The 20,408-nt window shown below is 47.5% G+C and overlaps 1 protein-coding gene and 1 long non-coding RNA gene across 2 annotated transcripts; one reads left to right on the top strand and one right to left on the bottom strand.

Moving 5' to 3' along the window:
* Positions 1-8,137: 8,137 nt before the first annotated feature.
* On the top strand, positions 8,138-8,995 carry LOC132469977 (uncharacterized). The gene is made up of 2 exons (XR_009528535.1): positions 8,138-8,745; positions 8,801-8,995. It is a non-coding gene; the product is annotated as an uncharacterized LOC132469977 (long non-coding RNA).
* Positions 8,996-11,684: 2,689 nt separating this feature from the next.
* On the bottom strand, positions 11,685-15,488 carry LOC132468558 (location of vulva defective 1-like). Its single transcript, XM_060066285.1, has 5 exons — positions 15,149-15,488; positions 14,895-15,037; positions 14,642-14,736; positions 13,827-14,281; positions 11,685-11,734 (listed from the first exon to the last, which is right to left on the bottom strand). The coding sequence occupies exons 1-5, from the start codon at positions 15,396-15,398 to the stop codon at positions 11,685-11,687; spliced, it is 993 nt and encodes a 330-aa protein (XP_059922268.1). The 5' UTR covers positions 15,399-15,488.
* Positions 15,489-20,408: the final 4,920 nt, after the last annotated feature.

Raw genomic sequence — 20,408 nt, 5'->3', positions numbered from 1 at the left:
CCGCCGCCGACACGCTGTCTGTCCTGATCAGAACGTGGCGGCCGCGCACCAGGTGAAAGAAATGCAACAGCACTTTCCTCACAGCGTCGAGCTCCAACACATTTATGTGTGCTGCAGGGGGCGTGCGCCACTCGCCTCCGACCGAGTGAGAGAGGCACGTTCCTCCCCAACCCGTCAACGAGGTGTCTGTGAAGACCACTACGTAGGACGCCACCCTGCCCAGGGGAACACCCCTGAGAAGGGCGGGGGGGTTTTCCCAATATTCCAGGTCTGGTGACACTGAACGGGGAACGAGGAGCACCCTTAGCTTGTGTCGCCTGGGGTCCAACCGTTGGCGAGCAAACCACCGCTGGAGTCTGGGCATAAAAAGCTGACCCAGGGGGACCACGGGGTGGGCAGCTGCCATCAGCCCTAACAGGCGCATGGTGGACAGTGCGGTCACGTTTCTGCGAACGCGAAAACAGGAGAGCGCCGACAGGATGGTGTCTCGCCGAGGAGGCGAAAGCATCGCAGTCATGGTGGCTGAGTCTAGGCAAAGCCCCAAGTAGACTGTCTGCCGGCTGGGGAGCGGGGAGCTCTTTTCCCAGTTGATGGCAAAACCCAGGAAGGAGAGATGGTTTATCACCGTCATGGTGTCCCTTCTCGCGGTCTCCTCTGAGTTGCTCGGAATAAGTAGGTCGTCTAGGTCGTCTCCTTATGCATTAGCACTTTGTATTTATTTATTGTATTTATTACATTGTTATTTTGTCCTGTGTCCTTCCACTGCTGCTGCAACAAACAAATTTCTCCTACGGGGGATTAATAAAGTTATATCGTATCGTATCGTAGGTAGAAGAGAATCCTCTTTCCCTGACGCCTGAGCGGTTCCAACGCCGTCTCCACACACTTTGAGAAGGTGCGCGGAGCCAGGGAGTAGCCGAACGGCAGACACTGGTACTCGTACGCCATCCCTATAAAGGCAAAGCGGAGAAACTTCCTGTGCGCCTGCCGAACAGGGACGTGGAAGTAAGCATCCTTGAGATCCAGGGATGTGAACCAATCGCCCTCTCTCACACACCGGAGTAACGCTCCGACAGTGAGCATTCTGAGTTTCCTCACGGCAACGAATCTGTTGAACACGTGAAGATCCAGAATAGGTCTCTTTTCCCCTGACTTCTTGGAAACCAGGAAGTAGCGTGAAAAAAACCCTAGGTGAGACTCGTGGGGGGGAACGACAGTGATGGCCCCCTTCACCAAGAGACGGGCCACCTCTGCTGCCAGAACCGTGCTCGCAGCCGGGTCCCGTAGCGTGGTCTCCACCAACCCCATAAAGGGTGGGGGACAACGCTTGAACTGTATGGGATGGCCCCATCTCAACGTGTTGTCCAACCACGATGGTAGAACGCACCGCTCTTGCAAACACGCATAGCGGTCGGAGAGAGGGCGAGCCGACAGCTGAGGAAGACCGTCCAGGAATAACCCGTATTCCTCGGCCCCTACCGCATCCACACTGTGTGTGAACCAAGGGGGACTTCCCATGAAAGGGAGGAGGCCCAGCGAGCGTAGGAGACGTACCAGAACCAGCCGCTGTAAAAACAACGAGCTCTCTAGACGTCGCGCTCGTGCCCGTTGAACAGGGCGCGAGCCGTCCGGTCACCGCACCTGTGTCCATGCGCTGTCCGTAGGCTGTAGCCACAGCGTGCGGACCTGTCTCCTCACCTTCCACAAACTGGGGAAGGGAGGTAGAGGGGATAATGTGGGGAACCAGGAGACCGGTACAAGCGGCCGTATCTACGGGCTCGTGCAATGAGTCTCTGGTCCGTCCACGAGGCTCCAAGGGACGCCGCTTCTTAGAAGCAGGTGAACCAGAGGCCATGTGAACACGCCGTCCTACCGCCACCCTACATCCACCGGGCTGAGGGGGGGAAAGAGGCAACATGGAGGAACGCACCGCAAGCGTAGGACGCAGGTGGCCTAAGGAATATCGCTCTTTAGTTACCATGTACTGCCGTTCGGCCGAACGGTCTTTATTTTTTTCTTTATTTAGGAGAGAAAAAGTGGGAGCAAGCTTCCGGAACTTCCCGGTCCGTGGCGCTGCTCTCCCCGTCTGCGGCGGCGGCTGCGGCTGCTGCTGCTGCTGTGGCACCGGGGCTGGAGTTGGAGGCGGCCCCCTGGAACGCTGGGACCGGCCTGGACCCCGCTTCCTCCCGGCCTGCTGGTGGGAGGAGCCCGTGAGAATCGCCCCGAACCGGGAACGATTCTCACGGACAGACTGCTGGTGCGCGAGCACCTCGGAGAACCGGGGCCCAAATAGGCCATCCGGCGCTAATGGGCCCTTGACGAGGCTGGCCCGCTCTCGTTCCGGCACCGCAGTGTGGGAGAGCCATATGGCCCTCTGGACCATCGTGGCCCACGCCATATGCCAGCCGGCCGAAACGGCTATTGGCTGGCATAGCTGGAGGATGGCGCTGGAAAAGCGGGAAACCGCTAGCCATCTCGCGGCTTCCTCCGGGCCGTAGGCCTACCTGCCAGCCGACAAGGAGACCAGGGCAGAGGAGAGCAGGGCGAGGATGTTGACCGCCGCCGCGGATTGTGAGGCACAAACGAACACCCTGTCCGTTAGGCCGACAATCTGTCTCTGGAGGCGGTCGGGGGGCAGCGGCTTTTCGTTAGGGCGCCATCCGGCGCCCGGACAGAGAAGCGCTGCCAGGGGAGGCTCCAGGTCCTCGCCTGAGTATCGGCCCACCCCTCCACGTTGGTCTCCACCGGGGAGACCACGTTGGTCTCCACCGGGGCCTTCAGGGTCCCCACCGGCAGCAGTGAACTGGTGCTGCACAGGCGGGAACAGGGGGCACTGGGTAGCCCGCCGGGAAGAAGATGGGGTGCGAAAGCACTCGCCCTGCATATCATCAGATACGGGGACGAGAGGCGGGGCCGGCATTGGAATCCCCTTGATGGCCGCCGCCTCACCCATGATCTCCCCGAAGAGATCGGCCATCCGGGGCGGTTTCTCATGTTGGACGACGGTGGCGGTTGTAACCTGGGAGCGGGAAAAACCGGACGTCGAGTCACCGAAGGCGTCGTCCAGGGAGGCGACCTCGTCAACGTCGATGATGCCGCCGTCGTCGTCCAGGTCAGGGTCCCCGGCCCTGAACAGGTCGATGGCCTCAGCGAGGTCCACCGAAGGGGAAAAGAAGAGATGCCTGGAGAGGATCCCCTCTTCAGGCAGCTCCCGGCAGGTGACACAGGATACGGGGGCCGCCATAGCAGCCGCGGCGTGGTCAGCGCCGAGGCACCGAAAGCACGCCAAGTGCCCGTCACCTGGTGCCAGGGAGGCGGGACAGGAGGTGCATAGGGGCCCTGAAAAGGGCCTAGCTCTAGGAGCGCTCTCAGGTGAGGGACGGGACGGGACAAGCCCATAAGGCGAAGCCTAGATGGCGTAGCCTACATGAACTGAATTACAGATATCTCTATCTGTCGTTTCGACTAGTCACAATTACGTTACAGATATCTTGAATCAAAATTCCAACTATTCAAAATGTAATTACGACTAGTCAGAAAGAAGTTGTTGATATCTGCAATGTTAATTCCGGATAGTCAAACTTAGTTAATAAATGACAATTCGGCTTGCCATACTCTTTGACCTCAAGGTGGACTCGTGTTATTTCTCGTAAATGTGTCTGTTTTATTTCTTGTTCATTGGTTTGTCGGGAAGCTTCGAGGAGCTAGTGTAGCAGCTTCAGACAAGTCACGTTCTATGTACGTTCTAAGGTTTTATGTTTCAAGCAGGCAACAAGAGAGATTTATGTTAACCCCATTGGCTACAAGCAGGCAAAGTGGTTAGTGTTGTGTTTTTGTTTCCTTTTTGTTTGCCGTGGAGGATTTGTGTGCTCTTGGGTAATTGTTTGCGTGTTCAACTAATTTCATGTCTGTATTGTATTGTAGTTCTACGGTGTGATCAGTAAAAGGAGCCGGTGCCTCGAGTATTTCTATTGGCGTTACAGTAGAACACTACAATGCATCGTGAAGACTCCAAGATGGACGTAACACGGAGCTGCGTGCGGACGACGTCACCGCACACTGTTAAAAGGAGGTACCGCAATAAGAACTTATGGAAGCATATATGTAGCAAAATTCAAATGGCAATGCAATTTGCAATTTGCAATTCAATATGTCATTACATTATGCAATTGACAATTCATTATGCAATTTTATAATGTGATTTGTTATTTAAAGTGTATTTTAATATGCAAAGTGACAATGCAATCCTCAATTAAATGTGCAAAAGTTCTAACAATAAAAATAGAATAACAGGACTACCCCGCGATCGGCGGAGCCCCGCCGGGACCGTAGGGGACCCACGACCTTGCCGCGGACACCCCCACCAGAACTACCAGTGGTGACCCAGGAGAGTCGCGAGGGCAGGCGGTGCTACACCTGCGGCCAGATGGGGCATATAGCGCGGTTCTGTCCAGGAGACCGTGACGTGTCAATGCCGTCGGCCTATGAGGACGAGGGAACACGCCGACCCTGCCTACTGGCCACCTGTTGGGCGCAGGGGGCGCCAGGGACCCCGACGATTCCCGCACGGGTGATGAACCGGGACACACAGGCCCTTCTGGACACCGGCAGCGTTGTGACCCTCCTCCGTCCCGTCTTGGTGGGGGGGAAGGGGGGGGGACCGATGGAGGTAGCCTGTGTGCACGGGGACACCCGGACCTATGAGTCCTGCCACGTGGTCGTTCGGACCCCCTACGGCGTGTTCACGGTCCGTGCAGGAATAGTGCCCCACTTGCCGGTACCGCTGCTGATAGGGAGGGACTGCCCGATCTTCAACCGGCTGTGGAATCCGGAACGGGGATCCCGACCCCGAAGAGAGCCGAGCCGGAGGGTGCGCTCGACCACGTCCCCGGCGGAGACGTCAGCCGAGGACCAGGTCTCCGACGGGAACGGACCCACCCCCCCAGGCTCCCCGGTCCACGCCCAACACGGATCGCAGGGGTCTTCACCAGGCACCACGGACACCCTGACGGCGTCCGAGCGGGACGCACCGCCCAAGAGTTCCCCGCTCACCGAGTTTTCGGATTTCCGGCCGGCAGGGGGAGAGGGAACTACCCGGCCGGGCCAATTCGCCAGTGCGCAGCTGCAGGACGACGCTTTGAAACACGCCTGGAGCCACGTCCTCGCGCATGACGGACAGACCCGGGACTCGGTGAGTCTGGCCCCGACGGACCCACACTTCAGCACCAGGGGGGGGCTGCTCTATAGGGTAGTGGAGAAGGGGGGGGAGGTAACGGAACAGCTAGTGGTTCCACGCCAAGGGTGTCAGCGGGTGGCCCCTAGGTCCACGGTCAGGAACCCCATTATCCCTATGCCCATCATAGAGACTCCGTTTGACCGCATAGCCCTAGACATCGTGGGTCCCCTTCCCAAAACCAGCCGGGGACACAGGTACATCCTGGTGCTCGTGGACTACGCCACCAGGTACCCAGAGGCCCTACCCCTAAGAGCAGCCACCGCCAAGGCGGTAGCTAGGGAGCTTATGCTCCTGTTCAGCCGGGTGGGCATCGCCAGGGAGGTGCTGACCGATCAGGGTTCATGTTTCATGTCCCGGGTGCTGAAGGAGCAGCTCAGTCTCCTCCAGGTCACGCAGCTCCGGACGTCGGTGTACCACCCTCAGACGGACGGCCTCGTGGAGCGATTCAACAAAACGCTGAAGCAGATGTTGAAGAAGGCCATGAGCACGGACGGGAAGAACTGGGACCAGCTGCTGCCCCACGTGCTGTTCGCGATACGGGAGGTACCCCAGGCTTCCAACGGGTTTTCCCCGTTTGAGCTCCTTTACGGGAGAAGACCACGGGGGATCCTGGACATCGCCAAGGAGGCGTGGGAGAGCCAGCCGTCGCCCCACCGCACCACGCTGGATCACGTGGAGCAGGTGAGGGACTGTATGGCCCAAGTGTGGCCCATCGTCCGGGACCATCTTCGGCGAGCACAGCCCCGCTGCGCGTCTTCCGACCAGGGATCTGGTACTGGTCTTGGTACCGACAGCCAAGTGCAAATTCCTAGCCAAGTGGCAGGGCCCGTACGAGGTGGTCGAATGGGTTGGCGAGGTCAACTACTGGGTACGTCAACCGGGGAGACGTAAGCCCACCCAGCTGTACCACGTAAACATCCTGAAGCAGTGGAGGGGGGGAGCGGACCCCCCGGAACCGGCACCTATGGCGTTGGCGGCACGAGGCGGAATCCCGGCGGTACAGATGGGGGAGGACCTCAGCCCGGCCCAAAAGCACGACCTGGAGGACATCGTGATGCAGCACCGGGACGTGTTCTCGGAGCTCCCCGGGCGAACGACGGCCGCCCACCACGACATCCAGACGGCGCCGGGCGTTAAGGTGAGAGTCCCTCCCTACAGGGTGCCGGAGGCTCGGCGGAACGCCATCCAGGAGGAGGTGAGCCGAATGCTCCACGACTCGGGCCGGCCCGGTACCTCACCACCCTGGACCTGACCAAGGGGTACTGGCAGGTGCCATTGACCCAGACCGCCCGGGAGAAAACGGTGTTTGCGACACCGGGGGGCCTCTACCAGTACACCGTCCTCCCCTTCGGCGTTCACGGGGCGCCGGCCTTCAGAGGATGATGGACCAGCTCCTGCGACCCCACCAGGCCTACGCTGCGGCCTACATAGACGATATCATCATCCACAGCGACAGCTGGGACGTCCACGTCAGGCAGCTGCGGGCCGTGCTGGGGGAACTGCGGAAGGCGGGCCTCACAGTCAACCCGGCCAAGTGCCGACTGGGACTGGAAGAGACGGCCTACCTGGGGTACTGGGTAGGACGGGGGAACATCCGGCCGCAGGAGAGCAGGGTGGCGGCCATCCGGGACTGGCCCCGCCCCTCGACCAAGAAACGGATGAAGGCATTCCTGGGGCTGGAGGGGTACTATCAGGGGTTCATACCCGGCTTTGCGACGCTGGCCAGCCCACTCAACGACCTGACCCAGAAGGCCCTGCCCGACCGGATCAGGTGGTCAGAGGCGGCCGAGGGAGCATTCGGGACGCTGAGGGGGGCCCTGTGTGCGGAACCGGTGCTTGTAACCCCTGATTTCGCTTCACCCCTCATTGTGCACACAGACGCCTCGGAAGTGGGGCTAGGTGGGGTCCTGTCCCAGATCCGGGCAGGAGAGGAGCACCCGGTGATGTACATCAGCCGGAAGCTCCTGCCGAACGAGAGGAACTATTCCACTGTAGAGAATGAGGCCCTGGCAATCAAGTGGTCTCTTGATAAACTGCGCTATTACCTCCTAGGTCGAGAGTTCACCCTGGTCACCGACCATGCGCCACTGAAGTGGATGGCGGGCGCCAAAGACACCAACGCCCGGGTAATGAGGTGGTTCCAGGACTCCAGGACTTTCGGTTCCAGGTGGCCCACAGACCGGGGAAGGAGCATGCCAACACAGATGCCCTGTCACGCCGGGACGCATGCCTGGGATGGAACCCGAGCGGCCGGTGGCTTGGTCTGACGGTGGAGGAGTGTGGCAACCCGCCCGGAGGGGGGCGGGTAGTAGAGGGCGTGTACCGGCGCCACCCACGTGCCAGGGACGGGGAGCGTTCTCCAGCTGATCAGGATCAGCTGGATGGGAAACAGCCGGCGAGAGGAAAGCGTGGAGGGGATAAAGCAGAGCGGAGGACTGACTGCAGTCCGTAGGAGACGCATACCCCCACGACGGCTACGAGGCTCACAGAGACCCTAGCCTAGAGACTTGATGCTCGTATTATACTCATTGTTAAATAAACGCTGTGACCAGCTTTATACCCGCCTCAACCGTGCCTACTTGCCGTGTAAACCAGCCTCTCAGCCAACCGGGGTGCCACAGTTTCAAGCAGGCAGCAAGAGAGATTTAAGTTAACCCCATTGGCTACAAGCAGGCAAAGTGGTTAGTGTTGTGTTTTTGTTTCCTTTTTGTTTGCCGTGGAGGATTTGTGTGCTCTTGGGTAATTGTTTGTGTGTTCAACTAATTTCATGTCTGTATTGTATTGTAGTTCTACGGTGTGATTAAACAATCAGTAAAAGGAGCCGGTGCCTCGAGTATTTCAATGGGCGTTACAGTATCCATCTCACCTGGCAATCAAATTTTTTAATTAAATGCCTGCAAACAGTGCGTAATCAAAGCTCCCCAACAGGGGTGTGTACCCAACACTCTCCAGTGGTGGATAAATGAGCAGGGAGGGAGCACCAGGTATGAGGCAACCCCAAATGTACTGGCGGGAATAGAGAACAATGAGAGCTTTAAAGTTTGTTAAAACAAATATAAGTTTGTATAAGAAAGTAGTACATGGTTGAAAAAACAATAGGCATTTCACAATGGTTTTACTAAGAGCAAAAATGCTAAAATCTTATGAAATAAAAACATGTCCCATGTGACATGGGCGCTATTTGATGACAAAAAAGCCATCAAGTATACTCCATGAACAAATAATCAAGCTCACATAATAGATAGGCCTACATAGCATGCTTAAGGTTGTTCCACCTGATGATACATCAAATATAGAACATATATTTTGTGGTTCAACAATACACGATTGTTGTGTAGCAGTTGGGTGTGTAGTATCTCACTGTAAAAACGAAAACTCAAAATTGTTGGTCTCATTATGATTTCTGAGTAAAATTAATATAAAACATTAAGTATTCATGTACAACTGTGCAATGCAATTTAGTCCAACCAACAATGTTGAGTTTTGGGTCAAGAGTTGGGCTCACTGTAGTCTCTTTGTTAGCAAGACACACGGGTTTAAGGTTTAAGTCAGACTCTGTCTGAGGCTGGGCCAACTACGGTGCACATGCGCATTTCGACACTACCCCCCGGGGAGTCTGGGTATTCGTGATGCCGGTTGGGAAAAAGGGGTTTATTGCCTTTTGTCAATTTGTTTCTGTTAGGTTAAGTTGGGTTAACGGGTTTGGGGTCTTTATTGTTTGTGTGTTGTTTATTGTGCGTAGTGTTGCCGCCACCGTTACCGAGACTATGAAGGTATTATTGTAGCAAAAGTCTTTAGCACCTGTAACTGCAGAATTTGAATGCGTACACTAAAGTCACAGTAAATTTGAAGTTGTATATATTTATTTTGCATGTGTACTCTAAAGTCACAAATGTGTAACAGTACATTTGTAGTCGTAAATATTTTTTATACCATTGTAAACACAAAATAGGGTCCACGAGTACGCAAATCTGTGTTACAGGTGCACAAATCCTTTTGCTACAATTATTGCAGCGCAGTTGATGCAAAACACATTCGCACACCCGTGTTTCATAATCTGAGAACATGCCAAAAAGGTGTGCATTCGTAAACCCAAATTTGAACTAATGCATCAGAAGTTGCACATCTGTGAAAAATGTCCTCACAAAGGAAATGATAAAGAACGCTATGTAAATTCAGCATTTTAATGAGCGAGCACAAATCCATTTTACAACTGCTCGAATCTGCTCCTGCAAGTCTCAGCTGTGGGTTTTTTTGCAGGTTGTTTTGCACCACGTCTAGGTGGTTAATGTGTAGCAAAAGTATTCGTATCCGTAGATGCCAGAGCGTCCGTGGGCGGGACAAAATAGTCCCGCCCATAATTTCCTAATCCAATGAAAATCGCCGGCAGGGATGCATTTCTCAAATTACACTGTTCCAATACCCGTACTATCCTTACTTACTAGCCAAATTTTGAGTACGTAGTACGTTCCAATTCAGATCCGGCGAAAAGAAGTATACTTCAAGGACCCGGATGTCGTACTCAAAACGGGCTAATCGTGAAGTGTGGATCGAAGGACACTTTCCGTACTCAACGGCAGCCATATTAGCTACGTAGCGGAAGAGGCTGAGCCAAAGCCGGCGCATTTTCCACATAGCCTGCATTGATAGAGTCATTTTGTAGTTTTTATAGCTTTTTATAGCTGCTAGGCGTAAAGAGTTCACCGTTCAAAGTTAGTGCACCACGGAGTACTCGATTTGGAACAGCACTCACATCTGAAAAATTAACGCACTCAAGTGAGTACGGATAGTACTCACTTTAAGTGTACTCATGGAAGTGCGGGTATTGGAACACGGCATGGGACTCACTGCGTGCCAGCCATGGAGCTATAAAGATCGCAGCATACTCAGCGCGGGATACTTTCTTTCTGGAGAAGTGAAGAGGGCGTCCTACTGAACGGAGGTAGGTATCCTACATTATGTTAAATGAAATGACTTAGTTCCAGTGAATTCTCCCCAAAGTATTGCATTAACATTTCTGAAATTATGTTATGGCGACCATTAAAATACATTGAAGGACATTTGCGGCATGTTAATGAAATACTTTGGGGGGAATTCATTTGAACTAAGTCATTTCATTTAACATAATGTAGGATACCCACCTCCGTTCAGTAGGACGCGCCGCAGAGTATGCTGCGATCTTTATATCTCCATGGCTGGCACGCGGTGGGTCCCAGTTTGGTCTGGCTTTGCGAGACTAGTCCCAGTGAAATTTGAGAAATGTATCCCTGCCGGCGAGTTTCATTGGATTAAGAAATTATGGGCAGGACTATTTTGTGCCGCCCACGGACGCTCTGGCATCTACGGATACGAATACTTTTGCTACACATTTACCACCTAGACGTGGTGCAAAACAACCTGCAAAAAAACCCACAGCTGAGACTTGCAGGAGCAGATTCGAGCAGTTGTAAAATGGATTTGTGCTCGCTCATTAAAATGCTGAATTAACATAGCGTTCTTTATCATTTTATTTTTGAGGACATTTTTTACAGATGTGCAACTTCTGATGCATTCGTTCAAATTTGGGTTCACGCATTCACACCTTTTGGGCATGTTCTCAGATTATGAAACACGGGTGTGCGAATGTGTTTTGCACCAACTGCGCTGCAATAATTGTAGCAAAAGGATTTGTGCACCTGTAACACAGATTTGCGTACTCGTAAACCCTATTTTGTGTTTACAATGGTATAAAAAATATTTACGACTACAAATGTACTGTTACACATTTGTGACTTTAGAGTACACATGCAAAATAAATATATACGACCACAAATTTACTGTGACTTTAGTGTACGCATTCAAATTCTGCAGTTACAGGTGCTAAAGACTTTTGCTACAATAATACCTTCATACGAGACTTGCAATTCCGTTGGTCGGGTGTGCGGTGCGCTGTGTGATGCGGATGTGTGTGAAATAATGGCAGCTCTCGGGATCGTGCGGTGTATGAGGCACGAGAGTTGCGTCACCGTTTAACCTGGGCTCCTGTCTCGTGCAGAACAAGTTTGACCATAATGTCAAACTTGTTCTGCTCTTTGGTTTGCTGCATTTAGACAGCGATTCTCTGCTGCTGAACTAGCTACATGTTGCTTGTTCTATTGCTGTCTGGCATTCAGAAATGTAAAATGGAAGTTTGAAATTATTAATTTTAATAAAGTGAACTTAAAACTCGTTTTGCATTCTTTGAAATGTTTTTTTTTTTTAAATAATATTAACCTTAATTTGAAATATTAAGTTAACACCCCTGACTTATTTTTTTTGAGTTTGTAAAATATAAAAATCTTAGTTGGTATAACTCTAACTTTCAAGTTTGTCTAAAGAAGAAAATCACGTTTTTGATGGGCTCAAAACTCAAAAATTTATTGCAGTAAGTTGCCTTGCAATTTTGAGTTTGCCCAACTTTTTATTTTTTTTACAGTGTAGTAATTTGTTGTATAGCACTAGTACATGGATTTGTACCAAGTGTAGTACTTGTTTGTTCTGTACTCTGTTTTTCTGTAATTGTTTTTTCTGTACTGGGCTTGGAAGTTAGTGTTGTAGTTGATGGCTTTGTTGTTGAAGCTGGTGTCTGTATAGTGACATTCACTGGACTCCAAAATTTGGTGAAATCTTGAACAAATGTGGCTCTGAAACACACACACCCACCCACCCATCCACACACACACGCACACGCACACACAGATAAACCAATAAATACATGAAACCTGGACTAGCATCATGATGATTTAAACAGTTGTATATCTCAAGTTTCCGGAAAATAGTAATATTAGCCACGGATTAAGAATAATGTTTAAAAAAGAAGGAGAACAGTAGCAGCAGTATAGCCCTAATAATAACCTATAACTTTATTTGTATATCCCCCTTCCAAATCAGGTTTCAAAGTATTAACAGAACACAATAAAATAAATAAAAATGTTGCCTTACCTGAAGCAGTTAAATGTAAATGAGCTGACTGTAAAAGGTAGCCTTTATGACGGCCGCTAGTTATCAACCCAACAACACTATAATTAACAAGATTCCTCTGACCGATATTAGATGGAAGTTGTAATGATATTAAACCACTAGTTTTTGTTTCGACCTATGTACTCTTGTTTCACCCAGGTGTGGCATTGCATAGGTTTCCAAAGATTGTCTAATATGTTGGAGAATCAATTGTGACATGCCACTGTCCTCTGTTGGACTTCTGTGGCACTGAAATCCTAATACAAACCTTGAGCAAGTGCTGCTATGATGTACTCAATACATCACTAACTGTACTATTTGTTTGAGGTAAGTCTCATATGTTCAGGGCCGTATTAAATGCATTGATGGCCCTAGGCAGACTGAATTTTTGTGCGTACATAAAATATGAATATATTATCTATTTATATATTATTCATATACAATTTGAAATTTCGGACTAGGGATCCCCGATGCAAAACAGAGACTGACAGCAATGTGAATAAAATGAATATTTAATGAGGGGATAGTATGAGTATAGGGAAAACAAGGATTATTGTAAGGCAGTGACTGGCAGTGGACCCAGGCAGGCAGGACCAGGCAGGCTGGGGAATAGATGAGCTGATAAACAGGCAGAACAGGTGGACAGGTAGACAGCGAGATAGCTGGGACTACCCAATACATATTTGTGAAATATGATGTACAGATGATACATATTTGTGAAAAGAGTGCCTTGTTAAATGAGTGACACTACTGTTGTTGCCTTGCAACAAACTTTGATACATTCATTTCAACAGCCACCACACATAGCCCCTATGTCCATTGTCCTTCTTGCATTCTAAGTTGATGCTAAAATGCAATGTGAAATTAATGAATTTATGCACTTTAAATAGATCTTTATAGATTGTCTAGTTTTAAGAGCTAGGCCTATATTTTGAGTGTCATTTTTAGAAATGCATCAGTAATCCATCAGCCTATTAGTGGGTATAATGCTCTGTGAGAATATGAGTTTTGGTTGGATGTGTCTGCCTCTGTAAATGTTACACACTTGATGTTGACCTCTCCCTGGTAATTTCTGTCCTTGCAGGGCCTCTTTTCCCTTTTCCTCATTGGTTCAGGGAATCCATCTGACCTGTCAATCAAATGCGCGAAAACAGAGCGTAATCAAAGCTCCACCATGGCGGATACATGAGCAGGGAGGGAGGGAGCACTAGTTACGAGGCAACCCATATGTCATGTACCGACGGGAATAGAGAACAATGAGAGCTTTAAAGTTTGTTAAAACAAATTAAGTTTGTATCAGAAAGCCTTTGGTAGTAGTACTTCTGAATCAACATTATGAGTTGATTATGCCCAAAGTACATGGTTAAAAAAAAAAATAGGCATTTCACCATGGTTTTACTTAAAGCAAAAATGCTTGAACCTTATGAAATAAAAACGTGTCCCATGGGACATGTGCACTATTTGATGACAAAAAAGCCTTCAAGTATGCTCCATGAACAAATAATCAAGCTCATATAATAGATAGGCCAACACAGCATGCTTAAGGTTGTTCCACTTGATGTTGTAGTTGGTTGTTCTGTACTTGTTTGTTCTGTTATTGTTTGTTCTGTAGTTGGTTGTTCTGTACTTTGTTGGTTGGTACTTGGTAACTCTGTGCTTGGTTGTTCGGTACTTGGTTGTTCTGTACTTGGTTGTTCTGTTATTGTTTGTTCTGTAGTTGGTTGTTCTGTACTTTGTTGGTTGGTACTTGGTAACTCTGTACTTGGTTGTTCTGTACTTGGTTGTTCTGTTATTGTTTGTTCTGTAGTTGGTTGTTCTGTTATTGTTTGTTGTGTAGTTGGTTGTTCTGTACTTGGTTGTTCTGTTATTGTTTGTTCTGTAGTTGGTTGTTCTGTTATTGTTTGTTGTGTAGTTGGTTGTTCTGTACTTGGTTGGTCTGTACTTGGTTGTTCTGTGCTGGGCTTGGAAGTTAGTGTTGTAGTTGGTGGCTGTGTTGTTGAAGCTGGTGTCTGTATAGTGACATTCACTGGACTCCAAAATGTGGTGAAATTTTGAACAAATGTGGCTCTGAAACCCCCACACACAAACACACACACACACACACACACACACACACACACACACACACACACACACACACACACACACACACACACACCCACACACACACATGCAGATAAAGCAATATATACATACATTGTTAATCTAGGCCTAATAATAACCGTGATATCACCATTTCACTAATTGGATAATTGTAAGTGAAAATGATTAATAGTTTTATTGCATGCTCCTGATGTACTTTTTCTAAATTTTCCCTTTGAGTAGGCCTGATGTAAAATGCTGATTGAATGAAGCTTAAACATTCGTACATTATTAGGGTAGTCTTAATTAATTAAGGTGTATGAAATAATCTGCATGGACATTTACCGTAAAAATAATGAAGAGGATCCATTTTCCTGCGCTTGCCATTTAACTTGAACAAAAGTCTTCGGAACGTTTGAGTTTTGAGTAACAGCTGAATCCTAAACAAAGATAAACTATGTCAAACAAGGGTTTAAACCAGGTCTATATAAAGTCACTGCAGTAATTATATGACTTATACATGTAGACATTATTTAACTATTTAACTATTATTTTTCAGTAAAGATGATTAAATAGTTAGTTGGTAGTAGCAGCTTACCTGAATGCCATTGCACGTCAAGCCAGTACTTCTAGGACCAAACTCAACGAAACTTCCATTGGCAGGATCTATTTCTGACTTCCGGACATCCACCATGAACCCTGTAAATGGTTGAGCAGCAGACGACCTGCTTCCTAGAGTCACTAAACAAATACAGATTAAAGAGACCATAGATCAGATTCGTTGAAGAAAAAAATGACATATAGGCTATATACCCTATTTAAAAAAAACGAACACTATTCATATAGGCCTACCCATAATTGACTCCCCCTCACCGGCGATGGCATTGACTTCAAACGGTTGTTCACTGTTCTGTGGGGGGAAATCTACACCATTGAATATATGGTTAGGCAACAGGGAAGCGCAAGACTGAAAAAATCCCCCACTACTAAAGCCCATTGCATGTGTGACGATCTGAAGGCCAAACAAAAGGCCAACGATCCCGTGGAGGGTACCCATCAAGAAAGGAAAACCTGAAACAAAAGAAACATTGACTAGCATCATGATGATTTAAACAGTTGTATATCTCAGGCATCCGTAAAGGAAAATAGTAATATTAGCCACGGATTAAGACTCATGTTTAAAAAAGAAGACGAACAGTAGCAGCAGTAAAGCCCTAATAATAGCCTATAACTTTATTTGTGAATCCCCTTTCCAAACCAGTGTTAATTTCGTTAACGAAAAATATGCCGAAAATTGTTCGTCAACAACCTTTTTTCCGTGACTAAGACGAGACGTTGACGAGCTTAAAATAGATCTTTGATGATAAAAACTATGACGAAATGTCATAGACGAGACAGGACGAAAATGTTAGTGGTGTGCTATTTGGACATTCAAAATGCACGATATTTTCCAATCAGTACCCTCCCGTAAGGTTGTTATGCAACTGTTCACTCCTCCAGTAAATAGGACGGACCTTAGCTACGACTTGGCAACGGGAGGCATAGTCCACTCAGCTATGAGCTAACGTTATGCATTGTACATATCATAATTCAAAATTCTTCCCAGCTTTTACTCCACAGATACTCTAGGGTCTATAGCAGGGCTATTCAACCTCCTTAACAAGTGGGCCGAAAAAGAAAACCACTGGGGGTTCATGGGCCACACAGAGTAAAACTACGTGAATAAATCGCTACAAATAAATCGTACTTAAAGTAGTGTTAACTTAATATATATAAGAATAAACTTGTCAGACGCATTCCTTCCTTCTTCACTTTTAATCGTATCATTATAAAAGATTTTGTCCTCACGTATTTTGGCCACGTATTTAGAATTCAACAATGTTGTTTGAATCATCACAAAACAGAACTACTGTACATATGAGACATTTTGAGCCAGTGAGTCAGTGAGAAAGATTGCACTGCCTTGTTTGCCTAGTTTGGCTCATCCTGAGACACTCATGCAGCTTCTCATAGGTCATGGAGCAACGTGCCCTTGTTCTGATGGCATTCATATGAGAAAACCTAGACTCACACGTATCGGTTGATCCAAACATTGTCAGAATAAGTGATGCCAGCTCCTGATTGTGGGGTACTGATACTGGCTAGTATCACCGGCTACACACAGAAACCTGATTTGCATGCAACTATGTTTCTCCTTTATTTTATTTATTTTTTGCATGCAACCTCTTGCGGGCCAGAAAAAAAGTAAGAGGGGCCGCATTTGGCCCACGGGCCGCTAGTTGAATAGGCCTGGTCTATAGCATGTAACCGCGTTGTCTGATTACAGTTTAATTAAGTTTTCACAATTTACCGGCTCTCGTTTTGAAGGCTGAACACTAAACAGACAAGGGTAGGCCTACTAAAGTGTGACGTCACGTTTCCATAGCAACCGATTTTCGGTTCTTCACAAACCAAATTAACAAGGAGAAATCCTATGCCACACAAACCTTTTATAGAAAAGGAACAATCTTTTTGCGAATTGATTTGTGAGTTTGCTTTACCAATGATGTAAGTAATATTGAGAATAGATTTTCTTCATATTAAAAAAAAAACGAAACTAAGCTAACGTTTACGAACTTTTCCTTTTAATACCCCAGGGGAATGCATGAACGCCTCGACATTTTTCGATTGGTAGTGATTTTCACCTCTTGAAATTGATTTATTTTAATTTTGAAAGAAACAACACATGGAAGCAATGCAGAACGCCATCTCTCATTCTGTTGTTTAGAACTGAAAATCCGGTTGCCAGGACAACGTAACATTTTCACTTTAGTACTCTATTTGAGTGGAACAACTTAGCAGCTGCTGGTTGCGCCAGCAGAACGTAAGGTCCCACTTAGGCTACGTTGAACGTAAATCCCCCAAACGTTCGACTTTACACTCTACTAAAAAAATAGCAGTTGCACCAAGCAGATAGTTTCAACGTAATACTAAGTTATAACTTATCTTTTACAGCTCCCCTTTAGCTGGTGTAAGTTCCATACTAACGATAAAGAACCGTTAAATGAAAAAAACGTAAAAAGATTTCAACACGCAGGGTAAAGATGGCTATTAGTTTTGAGCATTGGGAAGAGGACCGTATCGATCCATTTCTTTATTATGATGATGTCGAATTATATGTGCGATTTCGGTTTTGCCGGGCGGAATATTATATTTATTTATTTATTATAAAATCTGCCATCAAATAGCTTAACCCTCACGCCTATACCATCCCAGCTAATTTTAGAGAATAAATGACTGAAACTGTTTTGTTTGCCCTCTCATTTGTGTGCTAAAGCGTCTTCACTCGGATAAGGTGGAAACTTGCCGGTATTTCCTGTTTACATTGTTAGCTGTCAATGATTGGCTTGAAATTATCTAAACGTCATTAAAAGCGACACTGGTACAATTTATGCACAACTAGTAACGTTACAACTTAAGTTACGGTGGTGCAACCAAAATTTAGAACACCCTTAGTTTGACACTAGCTACTTCGAGCGTAGGGTTAAGGGGGACTTTACACCCGAACTTATGATCGGCTTTACGTTCTGCTGGTGCAACCGACTGCAGGTGTCCATATATATAGGGTTAGCCTGATTGAACTAGTTTAAAAAGAGAAAACATTTTGACTAAAAGTAATGACTAAAAGTTGACTAAAATGTAAGGACTTTTCGTCTACTAAAACTACGAAGGCAAACAATGACAAAATGTGACTAAATCTAATAAGCATTTTCGTCAAAAGACTAAGACTAAGACTAAATCTAAAATAGCTGACAAAATGAACACTGTTCCAAAGCAGGTTACAAAGTACTTAACAGAACACAATAAAAAACCCAAAAATAAAAAAGGTTCTCCCTTACCTGAAACAGTTAGGCCTAAATGTAAATGAGCCGACTGTAAAAGGTAGCCTTTATGACGGCCGCTAGTGATCAACCCAACGACACGATCAACAAGATTCCTCAGTGGCAGCTTGTGGTTTTTAAAGTGAGGGAGGAAGGACTGGTTCTACATGCCTCACTGTGGTTGGATGGCCTCGCCATCCCACAGAGTGCGTCTGTCAAATGTCTTGGTGTCCTGTTTGACCCTCAACTATGCTTTGACCAACATGTTAGAAGTATAACTAGGATTGCCTTTTTCCATCTGAGAAACATTGCAAGAATCAGACCAATGTTATAGTCAGGTTCACTATGTAATGTCGCGGGAATTTTTTGGAGAGTATCAAAACTATACATTTTTGGAAACTTTATTGTGCAAGCAATCAGAAAAATAATGTTTCCATTTTCCCTGATACCTATATGCCCACCATCCTGGATTTTACAAAATGGCTGCCGTGAAAAAGGTTTTCGTCAATATCTCAGCTTCTAAATAACCTAGAGCTTTTATTTTGACAGCTAAACTACCATTTTCAGGGCCAAGGAATCCAATGGTAACAAAATAAATAAGCTAGATTCAACGTAAAACTTAATTGACTGAAATTTGTAGTTTTATTGAATGTTTTACAAGTGATCAATCATGAGCGTTCCACTAAGTTAATGTCCATTAAGAGCCAACATGCTCCTCATGACAGAAATGTGTTTAATGTTTAAGGCAATCAAGGAGTCTTTACATATCATCACTATCATCGTCATCAGTTTCATACTTATCCTGTGTGTCCTCATCATTCTGACACGCACTGCCGCACTGGCAAAGATCGCTGCAGGATAAGTTGTTTTTTCTGCAAGAACATCTGGCAGAAGAACAGTCTCTTTTGCATTGACAGCTAACCATCTCAATGATGGCCTTTGGAGCTGGAAGGGCATCTGTCATGGTTGGTTTCAGCTGGCCATCAGACTCCTTGTGGTAGCCATTCTGCAGGGGATCCATCTGAGAATCTTGCAGAGCAATGCTGGCCTGTCCCCACACTCTGGCCTGGATATGGACTCTCAGGACATGTTGTCTTAGAGCTCCAAGGGTAGGAGGTAGCTTATCACTTTCTGCCATATGCTTGCAGAAGAGATGCCATCGTAGTTCGGAGATGGTCTTGATGTAGATGCCTTTGGGGGAGTAGGCTGCACAGACGAAGCTAGCCAGAGTGGCCAACATAGTTTCGGTCACTTCTTCCTCTGTTGAAAGCATCTGCAGTGAACTGATTACATCTTTATCTGCATTCATGTAAACTTGCAGCCAGGTTGCTTTGCCTATACGTGAGAACCTTCCAGTGTTGTCAGCGCCAGTGAACGCATGGAAGGCTGGCAAAGCCTTTGCTCTTTCTGACCTTATTGCTCTCCATATTGGCTCTATCCCCATAACCCCAGAGGCCATGGAAACGGACGTGTTCTTCAGCATGAGGTCATAGTTTGCTATGACCAACACTAGGACATCTGTGTCTGGGGAGAAGAAAACCATCTTTGCATCCGGTGGGTTTCGCTGTGTTGCCAGCACAGCCTGGTAGATCAACAGTGTGTCTGCTTCTTCGTGATTGTTGTCCTGGAACACCAAGTCTTTGTTGCTCCTGGTATGCCCTGAAGAAGAGGTGATGACCAGTTTTTTTGATATACTGTTGTACTCTAGAGTCTTTGCAGCAAGATAGTTGGTTAGGTCAGCCTTCGTCTTGTCATGTGAAAGGAACCTGCTCATTGGGATGTGTTTTATGTTTGTGTCATCTCGGACCTGATACTGGATTGGTGCTCTTCCTTGCCTTCTTTTATCCCTGGTAGCACTCTTCAGAGAATCATCCCTGTATGTGTCGAACACAAGGATGATTTCATCATAATCTCGTGTGAGGGACATCAGCCTGTCGTTGAAGCATTCACTGAGATGTTTGACTGTCACTATGGTTGCTGGTTTCTTGGCCATTTTCTGCAGAAGAACCATTGCATCTACCAGGGCTATCTTGCGACTTGGAGCATCTGGTGTGGTGTCCATCCCATTTTCTGGCTGCTGATCTTCCTGTGGAGTTTCTGCTGTAGCGAACTTGTTGAGGAGGTGGATCAACTTTGATTTGTCCAGGCATGGCAGGATTGTACCATCTGGAGCAAAAAGGGCTCTTGGTGTCAAAGTGAATTCGTAGTTCCCAATGGCCTCTTTCTGGTTGATGTCTCTGCTGGACCTGGCC

The sequence above is a fragment of the Gadus macrocephalus genome, chromosome 12 (assembly GCF_031168955.1).
Source record: "Gadus macrocephalus chromosome 12, ASM3116895v1".
NCBI lineage: Eukaryota > Metazoa > Chordata > Actinopteri > Gadiformes > Gadidae > Gadus > Gadus macrocephalus.
The sequence above is the reverse complement of the archived record's forward strand: the minus strand, read 5'-3'. Positions and strand labels throughout refer to the sequence as shown.